Source organism: Schistocerca cancellata, chromosome 6 (genome assembly GCF_023864275.1).
Source record: "Schistocerca cancellata isolate TAMUIC-IGC-003103 chromosome 6, iqSchCanc2.1, whole genome shotgun sequence".
In the NCBI taxonomy this organism is placed as follows: domain Eukaryota; kingdom Metazoa; phylum Arthropoda; class Insecta; order Orthoptera; family Acrididae; genus Schistocerca; species Schistocerca cancellata.
The window spans coordinates 293742412-293759058 of NC_064631.1; the positions used below are offsets into that span (position 1 = coordinate 293742412).

Sequence of the window (16647 nt, forward strand, 5' to 3'; positions counted from 1 at the left end):
AAGAGCCTCACAGAGACATGTACATGTAATACCAGTATTGAAGATCCCACAAGTACTATCCTTCTCTGTGGATCCTGTCTCCTTTGCAGGAAGTACACTTTGTGTCATTACTTGTCCACTTGACTGCAAGTGGCATGTCAATGGTAGTTCTAGGTATACTGTACATAGTAGATGGAAATGAGCGAGGACTGGAGGTGTTATATACCAGTCCCCCTTATCAGTAAGTCTGAGGTGCTGTCTTTCACTGAAACATCACTAAGTGCCCTCAGTTTGAATGCTTGTGGTCCGCGTTTAAGTGTTGAAGAGGCTATTCCGGCAGCCATTACAAGAACAAACAGTGCCTGTCATATGGACTTGGATGTCATACGTGGGTCACTCTAGTAACTTGCGGAGAAGGTTGAGAATACCAGCATTGTACACAGTTTCAATGAAGCTCAGAATTTGCAGCCCTTTCCACAGAACTGGCCATGGCCACATGGTTATTAGTTGAGTGGAAGGACTAAAGAAAAGACTTTGAAGGTTCTGTGACAAGAAGGCTATGACTTCCTGGACTTGAACCATAGGTTTGAGAACAGTAGGGTCTCTCTAAATAGGTGTGCACTACACATCAGAGGCTGCTAACCAGGCATCCTGTACAGGGTAGACAGAAATGAGGGATGATTCAAAGTGGTGTTCCAATCCCCCTTACCAATAAATTCGAGGTGCTGGCTGTCATAGAGACAACACCGAGTGCACTCAGTGTGGAGTGCACACAAGGGTTTTTCTAGATTAGGCCACTATACATCCAGTCCAGATAACAGCTGCTGTAGGAGACCCAGAAGTATAATTGTAAGATTCCAAACAATGGGAGAGTATTAAAATCCTAGTAGGTAAATGCCAAAGCATTCACAACAAAATGCCAGAGTTCGAAGGACTCGTGAAAAGTAGTGATGCCCACATAATACTAGGTACAGAAAGCTGGCTGAAACCTGAAATCGGTAGCGGTAAGATTTTGGGGGAAAGTAAGTGTTTATCAAAAGGATAAGCTAATAGGAAATGGAGGTGGTGTATTTGTCTCAGTAGACAAGATACTCAACTCCACTGAGATAGAAATTGCAGCTGCATATGAGACTGTTTGAAGACTCAGTATCAGGGGTGGGCATAGAATTGTAATTGGATCCTTCTATCATCCACCAGACTCACCTCGTGATGTAACTGAAAACCTTAGAGCAAACCTCAGTTTGCTTTTACGTAAGTTTTCCAATCATGCTGTAACTGGTGGGTACTTTAATCATCCAGCATTCAATTGGGATAATTATAGTTTAGTTAGTGGCTTGTATTACAGGATGCTGTGTGAAACATTAGTAAATGCCATCTCTGAAAACTGCCTAGAATATATAATTCCAAACCCTACTCAAGATGGAAATGCATTGATCTAGTGACAACAAATAGATCCGACTTCGAGAATGTCCACATTGAAACTGGTATCAGTGACCATGGTGCAGTTGTAGCATCAGTAATTACCAAAGTACGCAGTACAAGTAAAACATGTAGAAAGAAATGTATGTTCAGTGAAATCGTCAAAAACAATAGTTTCATATCACAGTGATGAACTTGAAACTTTGAGCACAGGGCAGGAGTATGTAGAGGAGCCATAGTTAAAGTTTGAAGGGCACTGGAAAGTGGTGTATCCAGTTGAACAGTTCATAATGGGAGGGAACCTCTATGGTCTACAGTCACTGTAAAGAAACTTCTAAAGAAACAGCGGCTAATGCATGATTGGTTTTTAAATAGAGCAGGACTATACATAGAGAGATGCTGCATGAAACACGTTTGGCTGTCTCAAGAGCAATGTGCGAAGCCTTCAGTGACTACCATAGCAGAATATTGTCACATGATCTTCCACAAAGTCCAAAAAATTCTGGTTGTGTATAAAGACTGTTAGAGACACCAATGTTAGTGTTCAGTCACTTGCAAATGAGACAGGAACTGAAATTGAGGATTTGGTATCACGTATCAGTATCACCCCACAGGTGTGAGTTGGCAACAGAATTGCAAGTTTCCGTCTGATGCCAACAGCACTTGTGCAGGACCTGGCAGACCCAATGGTGTGTACCTGCTGAGCGGCTCAGTATCAGGGATGCTATCTGCTGGCACAATATAAGATGACCAGCAGCAACCAGACATCCCACTTGCATTTGAAGCTCTTCGGTACACCACCCTTATGCTTAGTACAGCAAGCCTCTTCTGTGTTGACATTGTGATAGCTGGTGTCTAATTTTTACTGCATCATTTGTAATGACTCTTTGTACACCTGCAGAAATAAAAGTTAAGGAAATCTTCTGTTTACTGTGTTAACTTGTTCACTGATCATTTCTGCTCCTGTCCAGCTTACCTATAATAATTTCTACACCATGCTGTAAACTGCATCCTCACCATTGTGTACAAAATCGTACACAACAGAGGGTAACAGAGCAAAAGCTGAAATGGTTAACTCTGTTTTCAAATGTTCCTTCACAAAGGAAAACCCATGATAATTGCTCCAGTTTAATTTTCGTACCACTGAAAAGATGAGTGAAATTAGTTTCGGTAGGATTGAGAAACAGCTGAAATTGTTAAAGTTGAAAAAAGCTCCAGGGCCCAGCGGAATCCCTACCTGATACTATACAGAGTTAGCTCTCTTCTAACTGTAATTGAACATAGATACCTCAAACAAAATACTGTGACCAGTAGCTGGAAGAAAGCATGTGTTGCACCTGTCTACAAAAAGCATAGCAGAAGTGATCCACAACTACTGTGCAATAACCTTGACATTCATTTGTTGTAGAGTCTTGGATCATATCCTGAGCTCAAACATAATGAGGTATCTTGAACAGAATGACCTTCTCCAAGCCAACCAGGATGGATTCCAAAAACGTCGATCATGAAATACCCAACTCTCACTTTTCTCACATGACATTTTGAAAGCTTTGGATCAAGGCAGTCAGCTAGACACAGTATTTCTTGATTTCTGGAAAGCATTTGGCTTGGTACCACATCTGTGCTTAATGTCAAAAGTGCAATCATGTGTTGTGTCAAGTGAACTTTGTGACTGGATAGAGGATTTTTTTGGTGGGGAGGACACAGCAAATTATCTTGGATGGAGAGTCATTGTCAATCATAGAAGTTTGATGTGCACTGGGGAAGTGTGTACATGTTGTATGTATTGCACTACGTGTTGTACATTTATGACCTTGTGGTCAGTATTAATAGTAACCTCAGACTTTTTTTTCAGATTACGCAGTTACCTATAATGAAGTACTGTCTGAAAGAAGCTGCATAAATATTCAGTCAGCTCTTGAACAGATTTCAAAGTGTTGCAAATATTGGAAACTTGCTTAAAATGTTCAGAAATGTAAAATTGTGCAGTATCCAATGAATACAGTATCAGTGAGACACAGTTGGAATTGGCCAACTTTTACAAATACCAGAGTGTAACACTTTGTAGGGATATAAAAGTAAATGATCAGACATGCTCAGTCATTAGTAAAGCAGCTGGTTGACTTCAGTTTATTGGTAGAGTACTGAGGATAAGCAGTAGGTCTACAAAGGAGATTGCTTACAGATCACTCGGGCAGTCCGTTTTACAATAATGCTCTAATGTGCAGGACTAATACCAAATAGGATTAACAGGGAATACTGAATATATACAGAGAATGGCAGCACGAGTGGTCACTGGTTTGTTTGATCCATGGGAATGCATCACAGAGATGCTGAAGAAACTGAACTGGCAGACTCTTGAAGATAGATGTAAACTATCCCAAGATGACCTAGTTACAAAGTTTCATGAACTGGCTTTAATTGACAACTCTAGGAGTATACTATAGCCACCTACGTATCACTCACATAGGAGTGATTTGCAGAGCATAGATGTAGATGTAGAAACTGGAAACCTTTGATCAAACAGAACATTTACTTCTGCAGCTGCTCACAAACTTTGAGATCCTACAATACTGTAGTGAAGTAACAACAATAACTCCATTATTGAACATCAGTGAGCTGTGTCGGTGACAGTTTTTTGAACCAAGCACACTCTTGCCAGATACACCATATTAGCAGTAAGCATCTATTTGGTAGAAGTCATCTGTATATAATGTTACTTTGACAAAATGACTTGGTGAGAATAGCATGAGTTTACAGTTGTGGACTGAGGAAAGCCTAATTCTCGTACGCTGAAGATATGAACACGAGGGGAAGGAGAAAACTATGTACCTCTCTGTTAAGTTTTAAACCAGTTTCTTTTCTCTCTCTCTCTCTCTCTCTCTCTCTCACTCTGTGTAGTTATAAAAACAATTTGATTACTTGCACCGGTTGTAACATAGGGGTCAGCAGAAGGAAGCAGGTGCTTCCAGAGGCAAATGATAGCAGAGATCACGAAGTGAGTGAATAACCAACACAAGTGTAGAACCTAGCAAATACGTATTAAGTGTATACAGTAATTCAGAGAGCAATGTAAATCAAGCAAGGTCAAAAGGTCAATGACACAAAACTAAGGCTTCAGTGACCAGTAAGAAACAGGCTAGCAATAACAGGGCTGTGCTATTTGGGAGTGTACTCTCGTCAGAGGGCAGTTTATGGATATGCTTGCCTCAGCTGCTGCACCTTCTGTGGGTGCAAGCCATGATCACCTGGAACCCAAGTATCTATGACATGTTCTCCCTACCAAGTGGTGGCAGAACCCATGCATAAGACTGTTGTGATTGGCAAGCTTTCAGAGCCAGTGGCTCCTTCTTCAGGCAGAGGGATTGAAGGGGAAGGAAGAAGGGTGAGGGAAAAGGACTGGAGAGGTCTAGGTAAAGGGGTAGATTTTGGGAAAGTCACCCGGAACTGCGGGTCCCCTTAACCACTCTGCCTGAAGGAGGAGCCACTGGCTCTGAAAGCTTGCCAATCACAACAGTCTTATGCATGGGTTCTGCCACCATTTGGTAGGGAGAACATGTCATGCTGTTAATGCCTCGTGTATGCCAAGGAGTCGATGCTCATCACTTTGGGTCATCAGAATTCCCGGCAATTGCTGCCGTGCCAGACAGCCCTTGCTGTGGCTGGGTGGCGCCCACAGGGCGAGCCCCTGGCCAGAGTGGATGGTACTAGGGCAGATGCCGTGCACATGAAGCAGCAAAGGCTTAAACATCGTGTCCATTCTGTGGCAGTCTGTAAGAGTGGTAGTAGACATGACACTACTTCTGATCCTTCGGCCTTCCCCTCCCTGGCCACCCCCTGGGAAGAGGGTCCAGCTCGCCGGCTTGGGGTGAAACATTTCCCTCGGTACCTATTTCGTTCCAGGAGAGATGGCGAGAGTTTTTCCATGACCAAGCCTTTGTTTTTCGTGGAGACGACCGAAGATAAGTATGGCGAAGTGGAATCCATGAGTAAAATGCGGTTCGGTTCTTTGCTCATAAAGACATCTTCTGCTGCCCAGTCTGCAGCCCTGTCTGCTTGTGACCATCTCAGTGACATCCCAGTCTCTGTCACACCCCACCAATCTTTGAACTCTGTACAGGATATCATTTTCCAGTGGGATCTTCTTCTCCAAACTGACGAGGAGCTCCGTGCAAACCTTGAGCGGCGAGGAGTCCGATTTATCGGCCTTGTACAGCAAGGCCCTAAAAACAATCGCACCAATACAGGCGCCTTTATCCTGACCTTTGAGGGGATACCATCCCAAAGAAGGTCAAGGTCAAGATGATGGTGCATCGGTGTGATGTAGAACCTTACATTCCAACCATCAATGAGATGCTATAAATATTTACGATTTGGACACACGTCTTTCCGCTGCAGCGATGATCCCCTCTGCGGTGACTGTGGGCGCCCCCTCCATGAGGGGAGTGCCTGTGCTCCCCCGCCAGTGTGCGTCAATTGTAATGCACAGCATCCTCCACGCTCGCCAGGATGCCTGGTGTATGTGAAAGAATGACGGATTCTAGAGTACAAGACTTTGGATCAACTTGCCTACACTGCGGCTTGTCGAAAGTTTGACCGGCTTCATCCTGTGCCTCTAACTTCTTCTTTTGTTTCAGTTCCGTCCATTCCCCTTCCTAGCCCCTCCTCTTCCAAGCCCCAACCAATTCGCCCCACACCTTCCCCCTCATCCTCACTCTCCCACTACCCCTCCCCCTCCCCATCAGTACCCATACCGAACACTTCAGGTGCTGCTCCCCCTCCCCTGCCAGATAAACACTCCCCTTTTTCGGCAGCCGCTGGTACAGGAGCTCCCTCCCGGGACTCCTCTTCCCGGCACCCCCCTGAAAGGCGATCTGCAGCTCCACATTGGCTGCACGATCCGTGACCAGTGGGCGCCAAGATTGCCAGGTGTAATTCCATGCCTGACCTTGCTGCAGTCTGCCCTTCTCTTCCTTCACAAGAGAAGAAGCAGAAACACAAGAACAAAGGCAAGGCCCCTCGGGGTACCCCCTGAGGTGCCGCCTTCCCCTGCTCCAGCCAATGAACCAAGAGTCTGACCCCACCTACATGGACATTACCCCATCCTTATCGGTGACGGATGCGACACAGCGGCGTGACTGGCTCTGGTCCGTTCGCTTCCCATTTGGACTCCAGCTTGAGAATCCTCCAGTGGAATTGTAGTGGCTATTTGAGTCATCTCCCGGATTTGCAGCCCCTTCTTTCCTCCTACTCTGCTGCTTGTATTGCTCTCCAGGAGACCCATTTTATCAATTCTTACTCACCCACCCTTCGTGAGTTCCAAACTATGTTGGAACTGAATTGGCCTATTGTGGGCTTCTGGTGGTGTTTGCTCCTTGGTCCGCAAGGACATTGTTAGTAGATGGCTTCCCCTCCATGGAAGCAATTGCTGTCAGGGTCCATCTGGTCACTCCAATCACAATCTGTAATATCTACCTCCCGCCTGACAGGCCGCCCACATCCCTTGCCCTAACCACCCTTCTTCAACAACTCCCTTCTCCTTTCCTGCTTCTAGAGGACTTCAATGCCCACAACCCTCTTTGGGTTAGTCACACAACTGCGCAGGACAGTTGAAGCTGTTCTGGCAGGGCTTGACCTGTCTCCTAAACACTGGCACTCCCACACACTTCAGTGTGGGACACGGCTCTTTCTCTGCCATTGACCTCTCCATCTGCAGTCTCGGCCTCCTTCCCTCCATTCAGTGGGGTGTCCACGATCATTACCTGATTTTTTTTTTTAACCTTCCTTCAGTATGTCTCGCTCAGTCACCCTCCCAGGCGGGCCTTCTGTAAAGCTGATAGGGGTGCCTTCTCCTCTCCTACCATCCCCCCTTTACTACCACACAGTGGTATTGACGAGTCTACACAGACTTTGACTGCCGCCATTCTTGCCACAGCTGTTTCAGCCATCACTTCTTCCTCGGGTTCCCCCCATCGGAAGATGGTCTCTTGGTGGACTCCGGAAATTGCTGCAGCCATAAAAGACCGCCACTGTGCTCTTCAACGCTTCAAGCGGCACCCTTCTACTGCTCTCCTTCTGGTTTTCAGACAATTCTGCACCTGGACCTGTTGTCTAATCAAATTTCAGAAACTGATTTGCTGGGAACGATATGTGGCTGCCATAGGACCACACACCCCCTCTTCACAAGTCTGGGCAAAACTCTGGTGAATTTTTGGCCATTGTCCTGCTACCGGTGTTGCAGGAATTTCTGTGCATGATGTTGTCCTTACCCATCCGGACTTTGTCGCAGAGCATTTCGCTCAACTTTGCCCAAGCCTCTGCATCAACTCAATACCCGCCTACGTTCCTCTTCCGTAAAGAGCGCTCGGAACGACTGCCTTTGTCTTTTGTTTCTCGCTGCTTGGAGCCCCATTTAGCGAGTGGGAATTCGCCAGCACCTTCGTGTTTTGTCCTGACACTGCTCCTGGACCAGATTGGATACATAACCAAATGCTCCATCACTTATTGGTGGCTTGCCACTGTCATATACTGACCCGTTTCAACCATCAATGGAGTGAGGGGGGTATTTCCAACCCAGTGGCAGGAAAGTATTGTTATTCCAGTGTTGAAGCCTGGGAAACCACCTCTTCAGTTGGATAGCTACTGTCCAACTAGCCTTGCCAACACCCTCTGTGTGCTCCTTGAATGCCTGGTGAGTCGGCGGCTGTTTGAGATCCTTGAATCTCACGAAATTTTGTCATCAACTCAATATGGTTTTCGCCTTGGCCGCTCTACAGTGGATAACTTAGTCCACCTGGAGTCTATCCGGTCGGCTTTTGCCCATTGGCAACTCCTCATTGCAGTCTTCTTTGACCTGCATAAGCCTACGACACCACCTGGCGCCAGCACGTCCTCGCCACCCTTCACAACTGGGGCCTTCATGGTGCTCTGCCCGTTTTTATCTGTAACTTTTCCCTGTCGCTCTTTCCAGGTCCAAGTTGGTTCCTCCTACAGCACTTCCCATCGGCAAGAAAATGGGGTTCCATAGGGTTCCGTGCTGAGCATCTGTCTCTTTCTCGTCACCATTAATGGACTGGTGGCGGCTGCCCCCTCTTTGTATGCGGACGATTTTTGTATCTATATCGCTTCGTCATTGATGGTTGCTACAGAACGCCGTCTACAGGGGCAATCTATCTGGCACAATCTTGGGCTCTCTCCCATGACTTTCAGTTTTCGGTGGCCAAGTCGTGTGTCATGCATTTCTGCCGTTGCTGTACAGTCCATCCCCATCCGGACCTGTTCCTCGATGACCAATCGCTCGAGGTGGTGGACACCCATCGCTTCTGGGGTGTGGTCTTCGATGCCCAGTTGACAGCGCTCCCTCATCTTCATCAGCTGAAGAGGATGTGCTGGTTACGTCTCAATGTTCTTAGATGTCTGTGCAATACCACCCAGGGTGCAGCAATTGTACAAAGCACTGGTCCAGTCTCGTTTGAACTATGGTAGTCCTGTCTATGGTTCTGAGTCACCTCCAACATTGCAGATACTAGACCCCACCCACCATTGTGGGGTCCAACTTGCGACTGGTGCCTTCCGGACTAGCCCACAGATTAGGCTTCTCGCAGAGGCGGGGATTCCATTGCTGCGAGTCTTGTGCCAACAACAGCTGATATCTTACGCGCTCCACATTCACTGCATGCCCAAAGCACCCTTATTATGGTCACCTTTATCCAGACATGGAGATCTGCCCCCGCGGTGGTGGCCACAATGTGGGCTTACATGGCTGCCCACATTCAGTAGCACTTTTCTGAGCTCCAGCACTTACCTTTACTGCCTCTTTTCTCCACTCACGCACATACCCAACTGTGGTGTCTCTCAGCCACAGGTCTGTTGATCTCTCCATCAATTCAAAGGATTCTATCCCTCCGGAGGCCCTTCGCCACCAATTCTACTGTCCTCAGTCAATTCCAGGGTTCAGAAGTGATTTATACTGAAGGCTCCATGGTTGCTGGTCATACTGGTTATGCTTACACCTATGCGAGACACATGGAACTTCGTTCCTTGCCAGATGGCTGTAGTGCTTTTACTGCAGTATTGGTAGCCATCTTGTGTACACTGGACCGCGTCTGCTTCTGCTCAGGACTGTCCTTCACTATATATAGTGACTCCTTGAGCAGTTTGCACGCTATCGGCCAGTGCTTCCCTTGCCACACATTGGTCATAGCTATCCAGGACTCCCTTTCTCTCCTTGATCAATGTGGATGCTCAGTGGTTTTCATTTGGACCCCAGGCCACGTTGAGATTCCTGGCAATGAATTTGCCAATCAACTGGTTAAATTGGATACTAACGGGCCATCTCTTGCTATTGGCATTCCGGAAATAAACCTTCGCTTGGCATTATGTCGTCGGGTTTTGGGACATTGGAATACAGAATAGCACACACTGTCTTTGCCGAACAAGCTCAGGGCGATAAAGGATTCTACACCTATGTGGTGGTCCTTCTTACGGGCCTCTCGTAAAGCCTCTGTTGTCCTTTGCTGACTTCATATTGGCCATGCTTGGCTGACTCATGGATATCTCCTCTGTCGTGAGGACCACCCCCCCCCCCCCCCCCCCCCCCCCCCCCTCCGTCGTTGTGGATCAATGTTGACTGTGATTCACCTCTTACTAGACTGTCCCGACTTAGCCGTCCTGTTCCTGTGACGGACTTTCATCTTTCCTGACTCGCTGCCCCTGCATTAGCTGACAATGCCTCAGTGACTGATCTAGTTTTAGGATTTTTTCGAGATGGGGATTTTTACCACTTTATTGAAGTGTGGGACATTCAACCTTATCGGTGGGTCGAGGGGATGGCAGGCCGTCTTGCTCCCCCTTTTGCCCCAATTGTACTGGCTTCGACTGGGGGTTGGTGGTTCACCCCTGCCCTTTGCCTTCCCACTCCTTTCTTTATGGGGTCTGTTTTATCTTGAGTGTCTATCTTGTCTACCTGTGCTTCTTCCTTCATTCCCCTGTCATTAGTCACTTTCTTTCCCTCTTCTCTTCTTACGCCTTCTTCTTCCTTCTCTGTCGATAATTCGTAATTTTATGGCCATTGTAGTTCCCTCTTATAGTGTGAGGTTTAATCGGTTTTAGTTATTCCAAGATCGGAGGGACTGATGGCTGCGTAGTTTGGTCCCTTTCTCCAATCCAGCCGACCAACCAAAAATCAATCTAGTGTGCCAAGCTTTGTGAGTCAGCAGTCCATGCTGCATAGGATTGCTTACGTTGCTTAAGAGATCGATTAAACTGTAGCCTAGCTGCAACAATGTGGATCCGAGAGTGAATGTCATTTTTTCACCACTTTTTAGTTTAGTACTAGAAGACAGTAAGAGCACACACTCATGTCCAGGGTCATTTATTTGTCTTGCATTGCAGTGAAGAAGAAAATAATGGAAACAGACCTCCCAGCACTTGTTTACCTTGTCCAAACAAGCAAATGCTGGATAGGGAGGACTGCAAATCGCAGCCGCCGACTGCTGCTGCCCCCCCCCCCCCCCCCTCCCAGAAGCCAAAACAGCTGTTCTGCTGTTGCTGGTGCAATTTTCACTGTTTTTCTTGCTGTTGCTGCAGTTGTTGCCATTCTTCTATATTACTTTGCGGTAGAACAGAATTTATGTTAACTCAAACTAGTGACAATGTAGACCGTAGAATGAAACAGATAGCTCCAGAGATAAATGACAGTGGAGATCGCAAAGTAAACGAATAACAAACACAGGTCCAGAATGTAGCAGTTCAAATCACAAATGTGAAGCTGACAACTCTACTATTCAACAGCATGTAAGGCTTCATGATTAGCGAGAGACTAGCTACTATGGCTTGGTTGAGATGTAAAGCAATAAACATTTGTTAGAGGGCAGTGCCACGTGACGTGTTTGCCGCAGCTGCTTGAATTAGCTGTAGAAACCAAATCGCCTTCAGAAACTAAGTTTTTGTTTGCCCTCTATATCCTTACTGGTAGCCTATCTTGCCAGCCATTCAGTAGTACAGTACTAGTTAGGACACATTCTCCATTGTATAAAAAGTGACAAAAGCTGTCAGTTTTATATTTTTGCATAATAATTATCTGGTTGGTTGTATATGTTTAATGGTTGCTACATATTTTTAAGATGTAATGTTCGGTTTTTTGAAAATAATGTGGAGGAAAGGAGGAATTTACACACTAAAGTAAAAAAAGTTGTGGTACTTCACACACAAAACATTGTATAATGAGAATTCATAAAATGTTACAGTTTGTTGTATTTTATTGAAAGACAAATATTCAAATGCAGTGTTTCTGTGAGGAAACAAGTAGTATTTTATGCCTATTTACTTTGTCCACAGATTTTAAATTTACATACCTTGCTCTATTTGACAAGGCTTTGTAGCCCAAGTTTAATAGGAAGTAATTCAATGAATTATGTTTCCACATGGTGCTACATTCCTGACTCTTTATTTTATAGTTGGAGAAGCTGGAAAATCCTTTAGAACTTTATAGCCAACTTCACTGTCATGGAATTGGAAGCCAGTGTGCACTTTTTTATAGGTATTGGGCATATGAGTTGTATGAAAATGATGATTTAAAGCAAGCAAACAAAGTACTCCTTACGGGCATAGGAAGAAATGCACAGCCTATAGATGAACTTATACGTGCTCGACAGTAAGTTGGATGTTTCTTCAGAGGTTTAAGATTTACATATTCTAATGCTTTTGTTATTAATCAATGTAGAAACAAAATTTTCTTTTTAGAAACTTTGAAATTGCTGTGGCACGACGTGTTTTGGATAAATCACTGGCAGCACCTGAAGAAAATGTTGTGGAGGAAGAGAGAAGAGTGGGCAATGTTTTGACAACTTTTGGGAAGAAACACAAAGTTCCAAGTGTTCGCATTGGTGGTAGAGTTAAGTCCAGTTTCCCTGGTACTCTACATTCCAAAGAAAACTTAATGCCCCAGAGAAACGCAGATCCTGTCAACATATATGAGGTACTGTACAGTTTTCCTTTCCTTAAAAGGCACTTATTCCAAATTCATAATCCTCATTACTGCTTCGTAAATTATAAATATTGATATTATTTTCACCTGTCAGTGTAAAACATTAAACTGAAAGCGTACCAGTGATAAGATAAATTCTCTTTTGCATTGTAATTTTATTGTATTTGAGATTTCCTATGTGTTAAATATATGCTGTGTTGTGTCAACTGATTCGGTAGAGCAGTCCCCCGTCACTCTTCATTACTACTGTTTTTGACTGTGTACTATTTATTTAATCACATTGAGTTGGTTATCATGTAAGGAGTTCTTGCTTGTTTATATAATACAGAAATAAATAATTCCAGCACTTTTTGCTTTAAATTTGTGCTTGAGAGTACAAGAAGGAATGTGACTAAGCTGCTTTAACCCGTGTCTGTTGCAGCTGCTAGTGAGGTGCTTAGATCCATTATTTTGGAATCTTTGGCGCATTGCATTAAAGTTTCTGTTGCGTAGTTAGATCTTCATGAATATTTCAGCATAAGAAGTTCCAAGCTTTGAAGGTTGGCTGGCTGAATGAATCCTGCCACATATACACCTATTGTTACAAACTAACTATACATTTTTCAAATAATATAGATTACATACCATCTTTTGGAACTGTTATAAAAATCTTATTTATACCACATTTGTTTAGTTTCATTTAAATGTATTGGTCCGCTTTTTGTTTCCTACTTCATTCCTAATGTGTTTCTACACATAGATGTGATTTTTAGTATGTTGAGGTTCACTGGCCCTGAATATACTATGCTTTTCGTATTGTGCACCTGCACCTTGTATGCAAGTAGATATACACAACACAGAAATAAAAATACAGTCTGTACACCTGTGTGTATAACATCAAAAATGAAGTAGGAAATGAATAATCTGACCGCCGAAGATGTTTTGAAATAAAGGAAAACCAATACAGTCCACATATGATTTGTATTAGTTGCAAAAGTCTGTATGTAACTAGGGACAGAAAAATTCCGCAAAATGAATAACACAAAATTAGCAGTTTTTAATGAAATAACGTAAACTGGCGATTTTATGAAGACATTGAAAAATTTATAATTTTGCTGTAAGAATGTTATAAATCTAATGATGGTGTTTACTAATATTTGTAACTGATGATTATTTAATGTTAAAACAGCATTTTTATGTAATGTCCTCAAGGTTGAGGTTTGCGTATAAATTTAAACGGACTTCATCTCGTGTGTAACCAACTTTGATCTGATGATGCAGTTAGTAAGAATACCGCAAAATTTAGCAAAAAATGCAGAGTTTGACAAACACACAAACTTAGACCAAATAAGCCTCAAATTTGGCAACAAAATAAATAAATCTAATTTGGCAAGATTTTGAGATATAATGTCCAGCGTAGAATACTAAAAATTATTAAATGGACTTAACAAGAAATGAGGAAATTTATTTTGGAATTTTCCCAGCATAATGAATATTGCATGAGGTTTTTGACATGGAGCCAGATGACTTTGACATCTTGCTACAGTAATTTGGCTGACTGAAATTCAACCATCTTCAGGTGAGTTTTACACTGAAAATTGCTGGTGCCAGTCACTATTTTTATACCTAAAATTGATGTGGAGACACATGTACATAGGTTTGTGTTGGAGCAATCCTGAAACCTCATTGAATGAGTAGATCACTCTGATTTTTAAGTATTAGCTAGAAGAAGGGATGAGATGAAAAGACAAGTGTTAAGACATCAGGAAGTAACTTAAACAGCACTTTTTGGCTAGTACACCTGGTCTCAATTTATTTTGAGACATCTGTATACCCTACTGTAGACTTTATATTGAACAACTAATCTAAATTACTTCTTATTTGCATGGGGAAAAAATTCACTTTATTTTTCTACAGTTGATTTAAATCTTGTAAGACCAAATCTGAGTTGAGTGCCCTTTATTCTTTTTCCAGAGTTTGTGTAATGTATCCTTTTTGCATCTGATGACTAATTTTGAGCCATAAGTGTGAATGTTCTCAATTTATCTGTTTGCTAATTTGTTTTTGAATGCTATAGGCTGAAAATGACCCTGGAATAGCAAGGTCAGTGAATAAAATGCAGACTGTCCCACACCTTGAAATGCTGAAAAAAGAAAATACCAAGAAACCTACCCCATGGAGTGGTGTTAAACAAAGAAGCACCTATCACTTTCACCCTCCTAAGCCATCATTTCAGGGTAAGTTATCAATTTGTTTGTTTGTTTGTAATTAACTTAATACTGTAGCAAGTGGCAGTACTCTTTAACAAATTATCTAATTTAAGACCAGTGAATTGTTAACGTTTTGGTAGATAGTAAAGAAACACACCCTAGTAATTACACATCATAACCCACATGTCAGAGGGCATATATGGGTAGTGAATAAATTTTTTATTTGTCCGGGTGGTCACAACAGCCACTAACCTAGAAGCAAATCTCGACAACTTGATCAGGAAACGTGTTCAAAATCAAAATATTGTTTCACAGTTTCATATTTGTGCCTCAGGGTCAAGTTTTCAATTTTTTTCTTCAGAATTCAGTAATAATGAGATGTATCAAATGTAGAGTTCCCAGGACACAAGACATTCAGTCTGCAGACATACTACGCTGTCATGCATTCATGCATGCATGCATGCATGCATGAAAATGATTTTACCATTCTGACTGTAAGTTCTGTTGTGCATTTAGTTGTTAGTTGTACCAGTTTGCCACATTACTTTGTGTTCTTAGTCATATTTGGTTGCTTTTCAGTGCAAGTGTAGGATACATACAATAATAGACTTTTGTGTTGTCCATTTTATTTATTTGTTTAATACACTTCATCAGGCATATCTGTTCACAACTACTATATAATATACCTATTATTATATCAAATTTCAGTTCATAGTATAATTTTAAATCTCCACCATATATGAATTTTGTTATTATACATTAAATGATGAAGTAGGATACAACAGTTCTTCACTATCGAAGCCTCTGAGCTGTTATGAACTGCACTGTAGCTGTCGCTTAGGAGTAGACCAGTTTCTGACTAAACGTAGGCGAAAGGTTACACAGAAACTGGTGAGAAAGAAAAAAACTTTTGACTTTAAGTAAACTACACAAAGTTTTGCACCACCTTCATGACTTCAAAGTTTGCATGTTTTGGTCAGAAACTTTAATTTGAATGCTCTTGTCAATAGAAAATTGCTGCAAATGGCCACCCACATTCTCAGTGCATTTCAGTTAAAGTGCACTGTTTCAAATTGTGACTGGGACAGCAGGGCTTTTGTATTCACCAATCAGTCTGTCAATATGCACCGAGAGGCCATTTCAATCGTAGATGACATATGCATTGTCACTTTATGATAAGTGTTGTCTGTATTGATATTTGTCTAGTGAATTAGCATATACAACTACTGTAAGTCTCTAAGGCATTTTTGTTAAACACTACTTCAGTTAAAATGCACTATTGAATCCAGTATAGAGTTATCTGGTGGATAAAATTTGCAGGTATTGTTTAGTCATCTGGTACTAATAATCCTAGGTATTTGAACCTGCTAAAGCTGTAATTTAGTTTCGTTGAAATAGCCATTGTCATTAGGTAGACAAGGTTTAATGGTGTTGAAGCTGCACACCATGAATTCTCTTTGAGCCATACTAATAAATATCTCACTTACTCTCTGATGCATCTCTCCATTGATCTGAGATCTCTTGAGTTTCTTGTCTGTCTTCTGATCAATTACCATGTCGTTACAATCCAGTAAAGTACAAGGAGGTGGGATTTTGTATTGGAGTAGTTGAACAGGAATGGGCTGAAGTACCGTCAAACGGGGTGATTTCGGACAGTTTTTTCGTTATTTTGATTGTAACTTTCGTATATATTGTTAGAGTAAATTGATTTTTATGGAAGTGGTAGGGTATATGTGTAACAAATAAAATATCCCATAACCAGAAAGTGCATGTGTAGGTATATTTATCCGAGGCAGTTAAATAAGTCACCCCATGGATTGGGGTGATTTCGGACACGTGTTTTTTAAATCTCTGTGCGAAGTTACAGTATATAGAGGGTGAATTCAGACAGTTACTGCCTTTTTTAATTCTACATGCTTTTTATTTGATTTTGGTGACATTTTACACATGGTGGAAGATTATCCAGCTATCCCTTGATATTGGAGAAAAACATCTAAAGTCTCTTTGTTCACTTATGCATGAGCTCGTTTAATATTTTCGCTTAAGCGAACCGAAAGATCTTCTGACTGTCAT

At 42.6% G+C, this 16647-nt stretch overlaps 1 protein-coding gene across 2 annotated transcripts in view; it reads left to right on the forward strand.

The window, feature by feature from the left end:
- The window catches only part of LOC126191041 (uncharacterized), a 161419-nt gene that overhangs the window by 44551 nt on the left and 100221 nt on the right, over positions 1 to 16647 (forward strand). For both annotated transcript variants that reach the window (XM_049931751.1, XM_049931752.1), the window contains exons 3-5: positions 11856 to 12052; positions 12142 to 12376; positions 14442 to 14601. In XM_049931751.1, coding sequence (XP_049787708.1) covers positions 11856 to 12052; positions 12142 to 12376; positions 14442 to 14601 — 592 coding nt within the window. The remainder of the gene's footprint in view (positions 1 to 11855; positions 12053 to 12141; positions 12377 to 14441; positions 14602 to 16647) is intronic.